The sequence below is a fragment of the Gadus morhua genome, chromosome 7, assembly GCF_902167405.1.
Source record: "Gadus morhua chromosome 7, gadMor3.0, whole genome shotgun sequence".
NCBI lineage: Eukaryota > Metazoa > Chordata > Actinopteri > Gadiformes > Gadidae > Gadus > Gadus morhua.
This window is the reverse complement of record NC_044054.1, coordinates 10,827,948-10,847,696: the sequence shown is the minus strand read 5'-3', so window position 1 is coordinate 10,847,696 and position 19,749 is coordinate 10,827,948. Positions and strand designations below refer to the sequence as shown.

General features: G+C 43.1%; 1 protein-coding gene across 1 annotated transcript; it reads left to right on the top strand.

The window, feature by feature from the left end:
- The first annotated feature begins 14,958 nt into the window (after nucleotides 1-14,958).
- On the top strand, nucleotides 14,959-19,545 carry LOC115547881 (zinc finger MYM-type protein 1-like). The gene is made up of 4 exons (XM_030362389.1): nucleotides 14,959-16,007; nucleotides 16,372-16,452; nucleotides 16,587-16,667; nucleotides 16,773-19,545. Exon 4 carries the CDS (start codon nucleotides 17,255-17,257, stop codon nucleotides 19,106-19,108), a length of 1,854 nt encoding a protein of 617 aa, XP_030218249.1. The 5' UTR covers nucleotides 14,959-16,007; nucleotides 16,372-16,452; nucleotides 16,587-16,667; nucleotides 16,773-17,254; the 3' UTR covers nucleotides 19,109-19,545.
- The last annotated feature ends 204 nt before the right edge of the window (nucleotides 19,546-19,749 follow it).

Below are 19,749 nucleotides of genomic sequence, written 5' to 3'. Positions count from 1 at the left end.
GCGTTGAAAACTTCCATTGTACATTTGTTGTGCTTTTGCCTTAAGGGGATGGACTCCGTCCCACCAACCCAGGACTGATACGTTGAATAGAACGCAATAATTATGAAATGTTATGAATATGGGTCTTGGGTAAGTCACATTTCATTTGCTAGGGAATGAGCATGATTTGCATAACTGGGTTTGCCATGCTTTGCGATTTTGTCCCCTGCCTCGACTGATACACACGGCATCGCTTTGCATGTAAATTCAATTCTGACGATAAGAATACCTCATGAATATACATTTCATTGGCAGCAAATTCCCCTGTTCAGTTTTTCAATCATTCCACAATTACTGACCTGATCATAATGGCTTACTTATTATATTTGCTGTGTGTGTGTGTGTGTGTGTGTGTGTGTGTGTGTGTGTGTGTGTGTGTGTGTGTGCGTGCGTGCGTGCGTGCGTGCGTGCGTGCGTGCGTGCGTGCGTGCGTGCGTGCGTGCGTGCGTGCGTGCGTGCGTGCGTGCGTGCGTGCGTGCGTGCGTTTTTCCTTCTTTCTTATTGTATGTTTCTGCCACTAATCCCTCTCCATCCCTAGAATGGAGTAGAATGAATACCAAAACGATTGTTCCCGGAGCAATATTACTTAAATGAAAAAAATAAAAGATGAACACAGAGAGAGAGAGAGGGGGGGGGGTAAAGGGAGAGAGAGAGAGAGAGAGAGAGAGAGAGAGAGAGAGAGAGAGAGAGAGAGAGAGAGAGAGAGAGAGAGGGGGGGGGGAGAGAGGGGGGGAGAGAGGGGGGGGGGGGGGGGGGGGGGAGAGAGAGAAGATAAGGATCAAAGGCAAGAGTGATCAAGGCAAATTTTGTGGGTCTTGCCTTCTGGCACGGTGGGCACATGCGGTGGAGTTTGAGGCAGATTGCCGATGACAAGGCTTCTCAGGGAGATCAAAGAGGGCCCCGGCTTTGCTTTGCATACCTTGAACATAATCAATAATGCATATTTTATTTCCTGCCCAACACATCGGCCACATAACTCTTCTCTGGAGAGTCCTGTCAGGTCGCCGTCCCCGCTCACCCAGCCCTGAAGCCCCCCTGAGCCCCGGTCCGGTGCTGTTCCTGGGGATGAACCGTGGCTCTACCTGCAATGGTAATCGCTGGTCCTTTGATTTCTGATCTAATCGTCAGCTTCTCTCGTCGCATCCATCAAACGTGCGACGTGTTTCTGTAATGCGTTTTGATTACTCTGTGGGAAAAGTTTGTATAAGGAGGTAACAATGTGTGAGAATGTATCCTAAAAAAGCTATTACATCTCTATGTATACACACACACATATATGCACATTTGCATGCATAAACACCCAGGAAATACTGATCAGATGTTGTTTTCTGTTTTGAGGAGGTGGGTTTTGAGCGTTGGGAGTAAGTTGTTGAAGGAAGGGTGCGATGTGATCTCTGAAGTGGGACCGGTGTGCAGCTTTAGGAGGAAGGTGGAAGGGCTACCCTCTGGGAGGCTGCTACAGCAGTCTGGTCCGGGGGGCATGCAGTCATGGGTGATTCCTTCATGGCTTTCCGCTGCAGAGACTGTGAGGGTGGGACGAAGTCTGGCAATATTGCAGAGGCAGGAGAAGGAACTTTTAGTGATGAGGTTGATGTTTGGCTTGAAGTAGTGGGTAGGGTCAAAGATTACTCCAAGGGGTCAGACCAGGGGAGAAGCTGGGACATTGAGACCCCAATGCCCCAATTGAAGGTTTTAGCAGTGATATAGAGCCAAGTGTCGTCGGCATAGCACTGAGACTGTAGTCTGTGGTGGGATGTGACCGAGGGGTGGCATGGGGATGAAGAGGAGATGTCCAAGCACCGAGCCTTGGGGAACACCATGGGTGACTGCGATGGTTTCGGATTTGCAGTTATTGATTGAGATGTAGGGGATGCTGTCACAGTACATGTTCATGCATGGTCATGTGCAAATAAAGCAGCACACTGCTCCTTAAAAACATTTATTTTATCACCCTGAAAAATTACAACAAAGTGTGTTGCCAAGGCATCAGCTGTAGGTGGGGAGCCAGCTGTGGCTCCCTGGAAGAGTGTTCACAGCTGCAAGAGATGAACGTGATTAACAGAGGTGATCTTTCGGCTGGTTGGTTCTTCTGTGTACCAAAGTGCGGCTGGGTCATGTGTTCCCAGGATTTCAGCGTTTTTAAAGAATATGTCATTTTGGGCCAAAAAGACCTGCTTTGTTTAAACAAACAACAGATAAGCATCGGCAACCAGCATATAACATGCTAACAATACCTGTTGTAAAACCATGTGAACTATCCATCTGTCAAAACCCTTGAAATTACAGCGCAAACACATGCGCAAAGCTTAAGTGGGGTGGCACTGGCCTTGGGTTGACCTCCTTCTTCTCCTTATCCCCACCTGCCACTGAGCTTCACCTCATTCACAGGGAGGAAGCTCAAGTCGCCATCCGGTAAGGACACCATGGTGCAGCTTGGCAGGGGGGGTGATCTAGAAAATGGTATACAGACGCACAACACGCAAGCACATTTATATGCATACCGGATCACATGTCCTATTTTTAGATTGCAGTCTTTTGTTACACAACCGCCAACAAAAGCAATGACAACGGGACCCGCACGTATTTTTGGCCACTGCAATTACAGCGGACATGGTTTTCAAGACTATAAGCAGCTACCCATTGGGGTTAAGCCTTGACAGATTGCATTGACGCATTCTTCTCATCAACTCACAAAGATATAATTAATTCTACAATATTGCAGGTAGATAGCATACATACAGAGCCCTGTATGTGCTTCCCATCAGGTGAAAATAATTGTTCATGCTAAATTACCTAATTTCATACTGTGATGTCGCGAGTGACTAGTGGACACCACATCCCCTCCTGCTGCTGTACAGCTGCTTGCAACTTTTTCTAAATTAACGCATGAGTAATCTTCCTCCCAGAGTTTCCAAACCGGCAACAACACAGCCAGGCGGTCCATTCTCACAGGATCGGCCTCCTGGACTTCAGTGGCTCCGACCGTGACTGAAGAAAGAGCTTCCATAACTTCCAAGAGCAGCAGTGGATGGTTTGAACATGGAGGGGGAACAACCACGATAGCACAGAAGACGTTACATTCAGCCACATCACCTCTGGAGCCAATAACAGTTGACCGACAGGCACAGTGTGCACAGCCATGCTTCCAGTTTTGCTGTGGAAAGTATTTTTTTTATTTTATGGATAAAGTAGTCCTATTTTGTTATTGTATTATTGCTACTAATGTGTTTTGAAAATGACATATGCAATATAAATTGTGATTTGTGAGTCAATAATCAAAAGAGATGTCCTGGGATGTAAGCAAGGACCCGAGGTACGTAGGAGTGTTTATAGCAACACCCTAAGAGTTAACTTGCAGATTGGCTGTGTGGTTAATGATCTAAGGTAAACCATATCTGATTTATGAGGGTATGTTATGGTTTGTGAATTGAAGAAAAAATTATGAAAATGCTTTTCGTTACAAACCCTTAGAATATTTTTTGGAGATCACACTACTGAAGACAAACACCAAAGACTTCCTCTAGTTCATAAAAAAAGATAAAAGATCATAAGATATATATTATATTGCACATCTAATATGGACATGTTTTGCAGTCCATATTTTGCAATTGTCGTCCGTGAATTGGTTGGTTGTCTGAAATGAAAGTAGTGTCTGTGACTTTACCCATCGCTATACACACACAACCTGTATGCCTTCTACTGAGCGCTGCCATTGTTTGAGATTTTTACAACCAGCAGCAGGAAACAATCCATATATGGTACATTGAGGGAAGGAATTTCATGGCCTCAGTCTATATCCCAGAGTCCATAGTCTATCACTTATTAATATTCGCTCGTAAATGACCATGTCATGAAATATAACTGTAAACCGGGGCTATTGAAAGTACATAATTTGAAGATAAACTATCCACTCAGATCCTAACAGAACAAAGAAAAATCGATATTGTAAAATAATTGTACACATAATATGACAAGAATGAAATCACATTCCTTCCAGTTGACAATTCAGGCAGCAACTACCACAAACCCTTTAAAGGTTGTTAGAGGAGGTACATGTTCAAAAGGCAATGTAGAGAGACTAATGAGTGATCATGCCAAGCTTTTTGCAGACTGGTGTGTAACAATATTAATGAGGTGATATTTCCATTTGACAATACGCTTACCTTTATCCCCCATGGGTAGAGGCATTCTCAAAGCACACTGCGGGGTTTGATATGGTACATCTCTTCAGACGCCATGCAATCACTTGAGATGCAACTAACTAAAATCGTATTGTTGAATTGCAAATCTTTGATCTGAACTCAGCCTCAGTCTGTTCCAAATGAGCTTAATAAACAGACAATCATAGCTGGCGCTTTGTTTGCTCACATGGCTGTCCCGTGAACATTCATGTCCATGACCAAGACAACCAGGGCCTTGCACAGTTCACGTTGCCATGCAAGTTTGTGTCTGAGCCGACGTTGAATATGAGGCGGGATTGGTTTAAGCTATTTAACACAGTCCCATTTACTGACTGTTGGATCTGAGGCCAAATAGTAAAGCCCTTCATCCTAGCATATAAAAGGTTAGAAACATCTGTAGAATGACATCAACCAGACACTGTAAGAAAAACAATCAGGTTATTGCTGTTTACTTTGTTTCATTTGGGGTAATGATGTAATCCTCTTTTTACGACTGTTTGGTGAGAAACACCTTCATCTTTCTGAACTGAACATCATTTCAGCCAAAAAAAAAACATGTATTGGAAAGACCTTCATTAAAATCTTAATAGAATGATGACCTCAGAATGAGAATGTTTCTCAAAATGACAACGGTAATGACGACATAATTGTCAATGGTAAGTGAAGATGTGTTTCACTTGAATGTTTTTCAACACTCAACCGTCAATCTGAGCAAAATATGAACTGTGTATGGTCATTGTTAACGTGATTCTGAAGCTATAAATATTGGAAGGTAGACGGAAAGAGATGCAGAATTATGTGCGTGTTTATTTCTTGAGTCTACGAGTAAGTGCTGTGACAAAAACATGATTTGGTGGGAGAGAAGTGAATGGTTAGTGAGAGGAAACAACTTGACTGTCTATGTAATACAATTATGTTGAACCTGAAGCTGTTAGGGGGGAACAAAAATCCATCAGCTATCGTTTACTCAAAAACATAGATTAAAGTCCAACCAATGTAGGTTGACCATTGCGTAATTCACGAACTAAAATTAATCTTTATAAGAAGTAAAACTTAATTGGGGGGTTAGTGATTGTTAAATTATCCTAGTAAGTGAGAAAATGGTTTCCTTGGTTAGCATCAATACCTTAATAAGAGAGAGACAGTGTCACACTTCTGTGCTTCCAGGCAAGGGCACTTCAGAGATGAGGAAACATTGACATTTTGAGATTTAGATAAGTGTTCTTCTTGAAATGACAAATTCTCAGTGATCTTTTTACGAAAGGCTTCAGTTCTGATGGTATTGGTTGGTTAGGCCCGAAAATGCAACCCCAGCATTAGATTGACTGCTTTCCCTAAATGACAGCTTTCAAAGTGCATTAGGACAAATGGCAGAAGCGGTTTCATAACTTAAGTAAGAATACAGTGGACTAGACATATTCAGTCAGTCTCGATATTGTCATTGAGAATGGTGTTATTGTTTATTCATATATTTTCTAAGCTAGTGGGTTGCAGCTGAAAATATATAAAAGCAGATTGATCAAAGTTCCAGACACACACAGACAGAAGCCATGCATTTAACATTGTATGCATGGAAAATCACTTATTCAAATCAAAGCTGTTGTTCACTAAAACATTGATAGCATCCCGCTTGTCGTGTCATTGTATAGAAAAACGGCATTGCCAGCAAATGACTACATAAGAGGAGGAAAGCAACCCACATGATCAAACAATATAGTCAATCCTACAAACATGAAATACATTTATTTATAGTCTTCATGTCATTTAATTTACTTAGGAATTTAATTCATATGGTCTGTTTTTAAATGTTTATGAATTGCCATGTTTGCCACGATCTAACCACACATAACTTTATATTTATTGTCGTGGCCTGTGTATTGAACAGTGAATTTCTCCCCACTCAATTTACACACACTCGACCTCACCACATTCTCCTTCTTGACCTAAGATGTCACACATACACACACACACAAACGCTCCCACAGTGGTCCATGCATATTAATGGAACTGAGCAGCATCTTGGACTGTTCCACACTAAGCTTTTGCCCTTTATTGTGCACGCCGAAGGACAAGCTCTCGCCATGTATGAACACAACATGCACATACACACACACGCACACACACACACACCCACACACACACACACACACACACACACACACACACACACACACACACATACACACACACACACACACACACACAGACATACACACACACACACACACACACACACACACACACAAACACACACACACACACACACATGTGCACACACACACACACACACACACACACACACACACACACAAACACACACACACACACACACATACAGCACATCAAGCAAACTCTGTTGTTGTTTTTCATGCTCCACCCATTTTATACATACGCATTAATATGGTGCCGAAACACACACACACACACACACACACACACACACACACACACACACACACACACACACACACACACACACACACACACACACACACACACACACACACACACACAACACACAGATACAAGCTACAATGCATGACACCAAAGGCTGAAGAGTGCCCCCTGCTGTTTAACTGAGTTCAAGGTCGCAGCATTTATCATTTGATTTAGATTTTATTATTGTCCATTACCAAAAGCAGTTTGGATAGAGAGGTCGGAAGAACAATAGGGTTGGATGAAGCATTGTTCTTTCAGAGACCAAAGCAAAAGGGATGGATATTGAGTTTAAATGTGACAACAAGGAGCCGAATATTCCCGTGCATCATAACAGCATCACCTTTTTAACATTGACCGTTGTTAAAAACAAATGAATCGGTACAAATTCTCATAATATTTGAATGCATTCTGGGATGATACCATTTTGAAGATTTTTGTAAATATTCAATGTCAATCATACTTTATGGATGTCTGACATATGGAACTATGTTACGACTAATCCATACAAGGATCACTTTTTACCTCGTAAAAGATTAATAATTTAAAGATGAATATGTTAAGTGGTCTCCCTGCTTTATCTTTCATAAAACTCCCCAAACAGCCAAAATGCTGCACTATGCTCCCAAACCAGAACATGTTCTCACATCGACCCTGTTCTCCAACTGTTCTCTGTACAGCCATGAAGGAACGCCCCTGTCTTGGATTTGTATGCCATGGTTCAACATATTGTGTAACACTATTAGACGTGTCATGATGTGGAATCTCTATTAAAAGGACATTCGGCTGCACATTGGTGTTGCCAAGATATTGTCAATGAAGGTCTGAAAGCTAACATCGGGATCTATTAGAGCAGTGATGAGCAGATCTTTATTGGAGAAATTCATAGTGTAATGTAATGCTAGATTGAACAGATGGACGTTTTCAAACAAACCAATTGATGGGTTTGCATCAGTTTATTTTGATTAATTTAGATGTTCCTCATCTTATTGAATAGTGCTTCAGATTTGTAACATTGTTAAAATATTAGCTCTGGCTGTCCTGCACTACTGTTTTCTTGCTCAGCACTTGCAAAATGTTAATGCAAGGGCTGTTTCCAACCAAGTAGCCGAAACCAAAACCCTAACCCTAACCGCTTTATGAGTGAAAGTGAAACTAGTTGCTAAGAACGAGATAAAGTACTGTGTTCAAAGTCAAAATACAAAAGACCAGAATTGTTTCTTGTTTTTTTACTTTCAGACCAGAATATGCATTTTCTTTTGCTCTCCTTTGCCCAGCCGTACATTCCAGATACCTCTAGTGTTTGGGACTGAAGCCTGGAAACACTTTGGCGGTGGCACCTTTACGACTTGTTCCTACTGGAATGAATTGCGTGTACATTTTGTTGCCTAATTTCCGTGCCATGCCCGAAAGGCCCACTGAAATACCTGCCCTCTGATGCTGTCACCTTGTCACATTGTGGTCGCTTATGCTGGGTGCACACTGCAGGATAGACATATTTTGGTCCCCATTTCCCCCTTCCTACTCTGGTCAGCAAAGTCTAAATTTCGTTTTCTTTGCTAGATTAACCTATAGTGTGGGGTACTTTAAGATTGTTTTCTGCCACCAATTCGACCTGGGCCATGATCATCACGATTCATAAAATAAATGAAAGATTATCATTTTCTGATATTTTGTAGTGTGGGAGAAATCCAAGAACAGCCAAGTACACCATGTTCAGATTGTCAACTGGGGAAGACCATAGCCAATTTTAATAGCGCACGCTGACTGGTACTCATAACAGAAGCCATGCTAGTGAAAAGTGAGGGGGTTTTGAAACGTACACTCCATTTTCGCATAGTCTCAATGACTTCGTCCATATTATTGATTTTTTTCTTATGAAATTCGTAAGAAAAAAAGTTTAAAAACTAGTCACACCAATCCCTAGTTATCTTACTGGTAACATTCAAGTCCCGCCTACAAAACAGTTACCTTCTTTTACTTTTTTCTTCCTAAAATAAACTTTACCTAATTTAAATTTGCCCCACTCAAAATTGGCCACGTTTGTCTCCACGTTTTAGCACGGCTCATCTCAGTCCGAGTGAGTCACGGCCCGTTGTGCTACACCTGCTCTGCTCAGTCCAACTTTCAGCCCTAATTAAATAAAAGGAAACCCAAGTCTTTGAGGATGACGGACGATTTTCTATGGTAGCTTAATGCCATGTTGCTGATTGTTTTTGAAATTCAAGGGCTCCCAACTTTGAGCAGATTGGACGCATGGAAATTCTATGTCATTAGTCAATCACAAAGAGTCAGAAAAGTGGAGTTTATGCTATTATTTTGATCTCTTTTGGTAAGTCACGTCTTAGAAAAGGACGTTAATTTGGTTCGCAGCAAAGTGTTGCCCATGGCCAATGACAACATCAGACATCACATTAGGCGCAGCAAACAAAGAGATTAGAGCAATCATGAATCCGAAGCACATTACTTTTGGGGGGCATAAAAATGTGGTAACTGTCCAGTGGTAGAAATAAATATGACATTCAAAAGCATACAAAGATTAAGTCAAAGCAAACAAACTGCTTGTCAGGACCATATTTCATGAGCCAAACTTGTGTTGATTGTTCACCCATGTTGTTTATGAAGCCAGTGGAGGTTTGCTGCCTTGCAATATATGGCGTCACACACGTGTCGCGTGCCTGTAGTACATACTGTATACGGCCTTGTGCTGCAAGCTCACACTGCAAAACAATCCCCACACAGACAACTCTTGGCTCACCATATGTTTACTCTACTTTCTTCCTGGAAGGTCAAGCTCTGATGAGGGACACAAGGTTGGAAACATGGTTTACAGAATAAACTCAGCTCCTCATACACAGACCCATCATAAGTCCATAACGGGAAGTTTATGTCTACTACTGACAAACCTGAATTTCAATATCCCCTGGAGCAGATTAAGAAGTGACAACAACATTAGGGTGTTGATTGCAGATCGACTGCCTCTATCCTGAGAGACCCAGCTGTCGGTGCGTGCCGCATGCTTTCCAGGTGATTGTGTCTACCTGTCCTACAGGAAAAGCCCTAATTAATTGCTGACTTCCTTCACGCGTCTGATATCGTCAACTACAGTAAACACTTGTTTACCTTGATTGAAACAAGGATGGCATCCATCTCCGGGAATGTACTCATCAAAATGCAACAAAAAAAGAAAAGCAGGAACAAGCCAGAAAAAACCTTAGAGGAATATGTCAGCCGTTAACGGCTTCTAAACTGTATGGCTGGGATTAGATGAAGAATTCTGCGTGGCTGTTTGGGCACAACGGCAACTACAGCTTGTACCTAATATATTACATTATAAGAGCATAATCATAAAATAAATGAACAAAATGTGAAGCCTATGAATTAATCACATTTTTACAATAATACAGTTTTTCTTTTCTTTTAATTATTTTTGGATTCTTTTATAATTTACACCATAAGAGAGTAAGCAGATCTGCCATTTGGCTGAAGGTGACAACGCCCGTGAATGTCCGCCATTGCCACAGGCACAATTGATGCTCAATGAACAAAAAATGAATATAAACAAAAACAACAAGGGTTTTGAAATGGGAAGGGGTTCCAAGGCAACTCCTTAACAGCAGAATAGAACAATAGAAAAGCAGAGGCCTGCGGAGGCGCTGAGACTCGAGGGACGGACTGAAACCCCCAGGTGATCCCCGGGGAATCAGGGAAGTCTTCATCATCTCCGGTCCCTCTCGCTGGTTCTCGCTGGCTCTCTCTTATAGCTCACTCTCTCTCACTTTCATTTGCATATACTTTCAGCCTGCTCTTCTTGTCAACCCCTACGTACTTTCTCTCAAAATCCACTTTATTATAACCCTCCTGTCTGCTGCACCCTTTCTAGCCCACACAATTGTCCATTCACACCTCTCACCTTACATCTCTCTCCCTCTCTCTCACTGTCTCTCTCGCTCTCTCTCTCTCTCTCTCTCTCTCTCTCTCTCTCTCTCTCTCTCTCTCTCTCTCTCTCTCTCTCTCTCTCTCATTCTCGCCCTGGCACAATCTGACAGATGAGTGTGTTCTCCGAGAGCCATTGCAGAACACACCACCATTGAGATTAATCCTGCAATAAAAGGACCATTATTCCACATTGGCATCAGCAGAGGTTCATTCGTAACTGCAAACAGTCAGGTGTGTGTGGATGTGTGGATGTGTGTGTGTGTGTGCGCGTGTGTGTGTGTGTGTGTGTGTGTGTGTGTGTGTGTGTGTGTGTGTGTGTGTGTGTGTGTGTGTGTGTGTGTGAGCATGCGTGCACTTGTGTGTGTGTATGTGTGTGTGTGTGTGTGTGTGTGTGTGTGTGTTGTGCGTGAGATGCCGCAACGGCAATTAGGCGAACCCAGACCTATATGTGTCATCATCAGGGAACCATGGCGACGCGAGAGACGGAGAGCATCGTCAACGACGGGGCAGGCCGGTGTAATGAAAGAAAGATGAATAGAGCGAGGGGGACAGAGGGGGAGACAGAGGGGAGGTGGAGGCGGCCAGGGTGGAATGGACAGGAGAAGTGGTAATCAAAGGAAGAAGGAAGAAAAAGCCTGAGAGATGTCAATGTAGGGGATTAAAAAAGAAAAGACGGAGGATGGGAAATTGAGGGGGAAAAAATAGAGAGGTAGCAAGAGATAATGGATGAGCGGCACGCTGCCCGCCGGGCCGGAGAACTTGGGGTGGAGGGAAAGCCCCGGTTGGTCCGCTGTTTACTAAACGTGCTGCCAGCAGGGATCACCATGCGCCCCGGCCTCAATCACCCTAAATGAGCTTGTTATGGCCATGGCCATTATAGACCTGACTTTCTGTTCAGACCGCATTAGAAACAGCGGGGGGAGAGAAATCCCAGAGAGGGTGTGGATATGTCTGTGTGTGTATGTGTGTGTGTGTGTGTGTGTGTGTGTGTGCGTGTGCGTGTGCGTGTGTGTGTGTGTGTGTGCGTGTGCGTGTGCGTGTGCGTGTGCGTGTGTGTGTGTGTGTGTGCGTGTGTGTGTGTGTGTGTGTCATGTGAAGGAGGTCGTGGAGAAAGCACGGAAATGTAAGAATAGATTGAGAGAGAAAAGGAGAACAACAATTAGCAGTGACTGAGATGGAGAGAGGGGAATTAAGAGGAGGGGGAGAGAGGGAGAGAAAAAGAGGGAGAGAGAGAAAAAAAAAAGAGAGGGGGGATGTAAATAGGTGTGAAGGTAAAAGAGGAAAGATAAAGGGAGGGTGAGGACTCTCAAGCAGAAGGCAGATAAGGCTTGGAGCCGACTTTCCATGAAGCATTAACTCCTTAAGCTTATCTCCGAGCACCCGGACTATTTCGTTTAGCCTTCTAAAGCCACATGCTGGCCACTATTCTGATTTAGATGTTGATAGCTCCTAGCAGAATTTCTAGCTTATCGCACAAACCAAAACATATGCACATTATTATACATGTGTGAGGCACACAATACGCATTCATGGCCCTCTGCTCCCTGTAACTAGCCTTGTGGGACCATCCAGAAATTCAAGTATGTTTTTCATGATTAATATCAGTCTGGCTTCGACTCGGCAGCAATTGATTTCCTCATATGGGCGTTACGTTCTTCGAAAAAACACCAGTCAATCGGATTAAGCTCAGGCTTTTGTCGCTCGTGCCAAATTCGGTTGGAACTAAGTCAAAAACAGCTTCTCCTCTGAGAAAAGTATTCCACAAAGATTTATATTCATCTTTCAAGATCCTTTCATGGTCAATGCATCAGATTTGATGAATCACAACAGATCAATAAAATTCAATTCGTTTGGACAATGAAGAAATGAGAAGTGTTCGGAAAAGTTGAAGTCAAGTTGTGAAGTTGTAGAAGTGACACCACGTCTACAATCGCTCCGCTCCTCCAATTCATGTGGAGTTCAAAGGTGTTATCCAGAAAGAGAGACCGCAAAGAATCGACAGGCTAACAGGAATTCAGACAGGTATAGAGACAGGCAAACAAACAGCAAAGCTTTCACTCAGTGAAGCAGCCCGATAATAAACGCCACACTGTCAGGTAGAAGATAGTCCGCCCAGGCACCTGATACTCATCTGATCGTTTGTTATTATCTCATGAAGCACAACCAGGAGGATTCTAATCCAAAAGATGGCCTTCGAAATGAAGCTGGTTGACATGTGTGACAACATCTTGAGTACGGTTTGATTACATCCGATTTTTGTATTTGAATAAAACAACCAAACAACAAAACTTTAGTTTGATGAGGCTGGCAATTCTCTATGAGAATCTACTACAGGCAATTGCGAATGTGATTGCAGTTTATTACCATTTTAGTTGTTTGTCAAGTAAGGTCAAAATATTCATACGAGATGTTCAACCCGAGCCCAAGGTGAATGCTCTTTGAAATGTATGTGCCTTGTGATGGTTAATAGCAGTGAAGGGATCAAAACTGGCTACACACGCAATCACATATGGAAGTTAATAGTAGTTAAAAACTCCAAAGGGAAAGTTGTTACACACATGCATTCACTCCTTTTTATTCCCCGTAAGATAGTTGATGAACCATCAGGCCAACAAAGACCCTGAAGACACCACATTAAGCTCAGTACCCTCTAGCTCCTTAACTCTGAGAAGGACAACACAACACGACCATGCACGCCTAGCACAGCATGCTCAGCCGAGCCCAGCCCTCCCTCCTCCACTCCAGGGCTGACTTTATTGTACGGGATTTATTTATTTGTGCTTTTCCTACAGAGACAAATGATAGAGCTCAGCAATGTTGCCCTCGGACATTCCTCCAGTACCCCACACACACACACACACACACACACACACACACACACACACACACACACACACACACACACACACACACACACACACGCACACACAAACACACACGCACACACACATAAAACAAGCACATCCACCACGACTGCTGGCCTGTTAATCCGCAGAGGAAGATCTATGGACCACAGTGTTGTTTCTGTGGGCTGCAGGATGCTTCACACTCTGTGGACCTTGACTCCTAAGGCCTGTGGTTCTACGGCTCTGGTTTCGATAGCCTTTGCCATGTGTCAATCTCCATAGAGGACCCCCCCCTTTCCCCGGGAGTGTGTACATATGAACACAACCCTGTTTTACTACCGGAGAGCCCGGAGATGTAGTGGATTACGCTGTGTGCACCGTAATGGGTTAGAGTGACCTGCGTCTTGACACCAACAGGAAGAGCCTGTGTTTGAGAGCAATACCACGGGGAAGAGCAGCTTAGCTGGTGTGGAGCAGTATTACCACTGCTGTTCCTTCTTTAAGAGTTAATATGTGAAGATAAAACGACGGGTGAAATATTGGACGGATTGAAATTAACGCCAGTATGACCCTCATGCTTTATTATTTTAGTTATCATTTTAATTCAATTCATTTATTCATCAAGTCTTTATCGGCTGGTACTGAAAACCCGCGGCTGCTGGGACAATGCAGCATATTGGAGGTCATCAATTATTTGTACGATTGGGACGATTATTTCTCTGACTGTTTTCCCACCATATCCTCCAGATTTGTCATCTTAACGATCAAAAGCGCCTTAGACATAGCTGTCTGAATAGTATGGTTTGCTGAGATATCTGTTTCAGTTGCAGCTGCAACTGGAGCTAAAGTTGGGCACAGTGGGGCGTTGTTAGGATGGAGTTTGGACATTAACATGAGTCCGTTAGACGTCGGTTTAAACTGATACACAGTTGAACAACTGATTGACTGACTGGTTGTATTCATGTTTCAGGGCTGAGTTTGGTCATTTTCCACTACAAATAAATATATTTGGAGTTGGAATTGCAATGCAACTAGTTGTTAAACAAACCATTTATTTGTTATGCATTGTTATGTTTTTTTTTTTTAATGAGCTGTTTAGGACGCTAGGTGTGGTTAGGATGAATGCTCTTCTGTTAGATGGTCTTCAATACCCCATGATAAGATGTGATGGTAAGCGTTTGGTAGATAATTAAAATACTTACAGATGTAGATATCAATGCATTTGGAAGTAAGACGGCCATTAAAGTGGAAAGGAAATCAGAGTGGTATAAACCTATGGTACGTGACTCTGCCCATCCACCCTCCTCCTCCTTCTCGTTGTTTCTCTTCCCATTTCTCTCGCTCCCGACAGAAAGATCAATACGGCAGCGGCACACGTCCACGCCAATAAGGGTTACGGATGTACTCGCTCGCGTCCCTTTACGGCCTCCGGGACGTATGGGCTGATGGCTGGTTGACCTCCCCCTCAGGGGGCTCCTCTGTTCTGGGATAATGATGTCTGGGGTAGGGGGGTGGCAGGCAGGGCCGGCGATTGGCATAGGCGACCTAGGCAATTGCCTAGGGCGACAAATGTGTTGGGGGCGCCCTCTAGCGGCGCCCTTAATTAATTTAATTTAATTAAACAAGCGAAGATTTTTTTTTATTATTAAACACGATTATCCTAGGGCGCCCCCTCAGCCAGACGTTTAGTTAATCGTTTTTTTTTATGTTTTTTGTAAATCATTTTCCATGGGGGGGGGGGGGCGTTGCGGGGCGTGAAAGACGTTACGTTCGGTAAATTAAGATGCGTCGATCAAGGGCGTTGCGGGGCGTTGCGTGGCGTGAAAGACGTTACGTTCGGTAAATTAAGATGCGTCGATCAAGCTTGACATAGGTATTGACTCTTAAAATGAAAAGGACTAAAGTTAAACCCTCTGGCGCGCAAGGACGAAAACGTAAAAAAGAAGAAGAAGAAAAGAAAGCCCAGTATAGAGGTAATTGACGTTGACCTCTGCCATTATAGTGTCAAACTCATGTCAGGCTGTCAAGTGCATCATGTAACATTGCGGCCGCTCAGGCAGCTACCGCGGCGCTAGCCACCGCTAGCCACCGACTTTTAAGGGACAATTCCGGTATTTTGAACATTGAGCCCCGTTTCTGGTTTGTCTAGGATGAAATAAGAGTGATTACCAACGAAATTCTTACTATTGGTCCTGTCCCGGGTATTTGGCTAATTTTGAATTCTATAATTCGAAATGATTGAATTTTCAAATCGCGTTTTCAGGCCCCCCCTAACCCTAACCGGAAACGGAAAGGGAGACTGGTTGTAGTCTTTTTGCTCGGTTCTCCGTATCAACCGTAGGGCTAAAACCGAGCGAAAAGACTACAACCAGTAATCTCCCTTTCCTTTTACGGTTCGGTTTCGGTTTCAATGAATTTACAAAAGGCCAAATAAAACACGGAATAAACAGTATTTCGTATATATATTTTTTTAATTGGCCAGATGCACTCAAGCAATATTTGCAGAAGCCAGCACCTGCAGGAGAAAGGACACCTGATCCGTCATGTTCACCTCTCTCTGAACTTTGTAAGTACAACTAATAATAATAATAATAATAATACATTTAATTTAGAGGCGCCTTTCAAGACACCCAAGGTCACCTTACAGAGCACTACTAGTACTAGTACTATTGTTGCTGTTTTTGTTATTGTTATTATTAGCAATTATTACTATTATTATTATAACTTTTTTGTTATTAGTAGTATTATTTAGTCTTGTAGCAGCCTAGTAGTAATAATAGTAGTGGTGGTAGTAATTGTAAGTTACCTACTACAAGTTACATGGTCAGATAAAATGTATTTGTACAATACAACTATGTGGAAGGATGATAGAAATGACCAAATGCAATTGTGTAATGAACAGCATGGATGAACTCTATGTTTAAATACAGCTGCAGCAGGAGAAGGGACATCCAGTAGTAGTACTCCAGGGACCAGTGGAACACAGGCCAGGTACACACAGCCTGCATCAGGTGAGTGAGTCTATTTAATAGTATTTATTCAAGCCACGTCCATAGCTTGTTTTCTAAAAGTAATTCAAATACATGATCATTTTCACATCATTATTAAACACTGCTTGTCTGGTATACTATATGCTTGAATACAGGTGAAGGTGAAGGGACATCAAGCACTCAGGGCATCAGTGAAACACAGACGACTGAGACCAGGGACACGCAGCCTGAAGCAAGTAAGTCCTTTGCATAACTAAGCCAACAACCACCTGACAAAATGTACTTGAAGATCCCTATGAAATCCCTATGAAACTAATTTCAACCACATCTGGCTGATACAGGTGAAGGGGCCACATCTAGTATTCCAGGCACCAGTAAAACACAGACCACTGAGACCAGTGAAGGAACAACAACCGCAACATGCTCTGCTACTACACTGCCGCCTGCAGACACCTCACCCTCCTCAATTCCTAATATCCAGGGAGCACCCATAGATCCTGCTGACTGGCCAGCCCTCTGTGATGCGGTAAGGACTGAGTTAGTTAGTAGAGGACCATACAAGACCAATCCAGACTTTACATTTCCCAAAAGAGATGATGGGAGAAGCTGCCACCACCACTACTTCTACAGGAAATTAGTCAATGGGGAGAAAGTCAAGAGAAGCTGGCTTGTATATTCAAGGAAAACCAATACTCTGTACTGCTTCTGCTGCAAGCTCTTTTCAAAGAAACATTTTAACCTCAATAGTAGTGGCCTAAATGACTGGAAGAATTGCGGGGAGATCCTGAAAAGCCATGAGCAAAGTTCAGAGCATTTAGGGCACATGACCTCATGGAAGGAACTGGAGACTCGACTTGAAAAGGGCCAAACAATTGACAAAATGGAAATGGCACTCCTTCAAGCTGAAAGGAGGAGGTGGCGTGATGTGCTGACCAGGTTGGTCGCCATAATACAGTCTTTGGCCGAGCGAAATATTCCCATGCGGGGGAGCTCAGACAGACTATACCAGCCAAATAATGGGAACTTCCTTAAGGAAGTTGAGCTCATGGCCAGGTTTGACCCAGTTCTCAAACAACATGTTGCTGATGTGGAGAGAGGAGCCAGGCATGCAACATACTTGTCAAAGGATATTCAAAATGAACTAATTGATTGCATTGGTGAAAAAATTGTTCACTATATGTTAAGGGAGATAAAGCTGGCCAAATACTATTCCATTATTTTGGATTGCACCCCAGACCTCAGCCACGTAGAGCAGTTGTCGGTTATAGTTAGAATTGTTGCAGCAGACGACACCGACACCCCAAAAATAAAAGAACATTTCATGGGGTTCCTTGAAGTTGAATCATCCACGGGAGAAAGCCTCTCCAACCTCATTCTGAAGAGACTAGAAGAGTTCAACCTTCCCTTCGAAGACTGCCGGGGACAGTCTTACGACAACGGCGCAAATATGAAGGGAAAGGTCAAAGGTGTCCAAGCTAGACTTCTGAAAAAAAATCCAAGAGCTTTATTCGTCCCGTGCGGAGCACATACTTTAAATCTTGTTGTTGCGGATGCAGCAAAAAGTTCTACGGATGCACTCAGTTATTTTGGCTACCTACAAAGAATTTTTACACTATTCTCTGCCTCCACACAAAGGTGGGCCATCCTAAAGCACCACGTCCAAACAACTGTGAAATCCTGGTCAGATACAAGATGGGAAAGTCGAATTAGCAGTGTGCAGGCTGTGAGATTCCAGACAGCGGAGGTGAGGGATGCCCTTCTTGAGGTCAGGGAGAAAGCCACTGACTCAATGGTAATAACTGAAGCACAGTCTTTGGCTGAAGAAGTTGGGTCATACCGCTTCACCATTTGTAGCATTGTGTGGTATGACATGCTGGCCAAAATACATCATGTCAGCAAAGCATTGCAGTCTGTGTCAATGCAGCTGGATGTGGCTCTGAATCTCCTGAGGAAAACAGTAGACTCTCTGGTGAGCTATAGAAGCACTGGGTTCGCTTCTGCTCAGGTATCCGCAAGAGATCTCTGTGAGGAGATCAATGTGGACACCGTCCTAAAGCAGAAGAGGCTGAGAAAAACAAAGAGACAGTTCTCTTATGAATCCCCTGATGAGCCAGAAGGAGACGCACTTAAGAAATTAGAAATTTCCTTCTTCAATGTTATTGTCGATGCGTCGGTAACATCACTGCAAGAACGCTTCAAGCTTTTGGGTGATGTTCAGGACAAGTTTGGAGTGTTAATTAACTTCCCTAATTTGACAGAGGAAGAACTCGCCCAGGAGTGCGAAACCCTCAGCAACACTCTGAGCCAAGGTGACCATAAAGACTTTGACGGGAGGGAACTGGCACTTGAGTTGAACAATTTCCAAGCATTGCCAAAAGCCGGCATGACGACAATGGAAATTCTAAATCACTTAAAAGAGAAGAAACTTGAAGAAGTTTTCCCAAATATGTGGGTGGCCCTAAGAATTGCTGTCACATTACCTGTGACTGTAGCTTCTGCTGAAAGAAGCTTCTCAAAATTAAAATTACTGAAGACCTACCTAAGGTCAACGATGAGTCAAGAACGCCTCAATGGGCTTGCACTGATGAGCGTCAACCAAGAGGTCTCAAGTCAGATATCATTTGATGATACCATCAACACATTTGCCATTAGGAAGTCTAGAATTGTCAAATTCTAATGCTGCGTCACTTTGAAAGGTCAATAGAAATGCCCGATACAACTGCACTTTTGTTCGTAGAGTGTTTAATAGTTAAACTGGTGTCCATTATAGTGTTCTTTTAGTGTGTTTTTTTTTTAAGTTCATAACATTCTTTGTAGCATTTTTGTATATATTTGCATATTTTGACTTGATACTTTTGGCTTATTTTTACTTGTATGCTTAAGTGTTTATGAATGTATATAAGTCATTTAAAATAATTAAAAAGAAAATATTCTGAAACATTTCTGTTTGTTGTCCATGCATCACACATTTATTTGCAATGTAGTATAGTGGAGCTATAATTGTGTGAAAATGCTGCAAGCAAAGTAAAGGTAAATCAGTTAATATGCGTCTTAAGTGATGTTTAATATAGCAATGTAAATTAACAGGGCAACGCTCGGCTCGCTATTGGGGGGGGGGGGGGGCGCAAAAACTCAATCTCGCCTAGGGCTACAAAAGGGCCAGAACCGGCCCTGGTGGCAGGGCCGCTGTGTCCGGGGATACTACAATCACATCTGAGGGGAAGGGAGGGAGCTGGGGGAGGAAGAAAAAAAAAATTGGAAATGAGGAAATAAAAGGAACAAATAAAAGAAGGAGCAGCGGTTGGCTGAGGCGGCTGA

Coding starts and splice junctions, on each gene's coding strand:
- LOC115547881 (XM_030362389.1), top strand. CDS start 17,255: ATGACCTCATGGAAGGAACTGGAGACTCGACTTGAAAAGGGCCAAACA.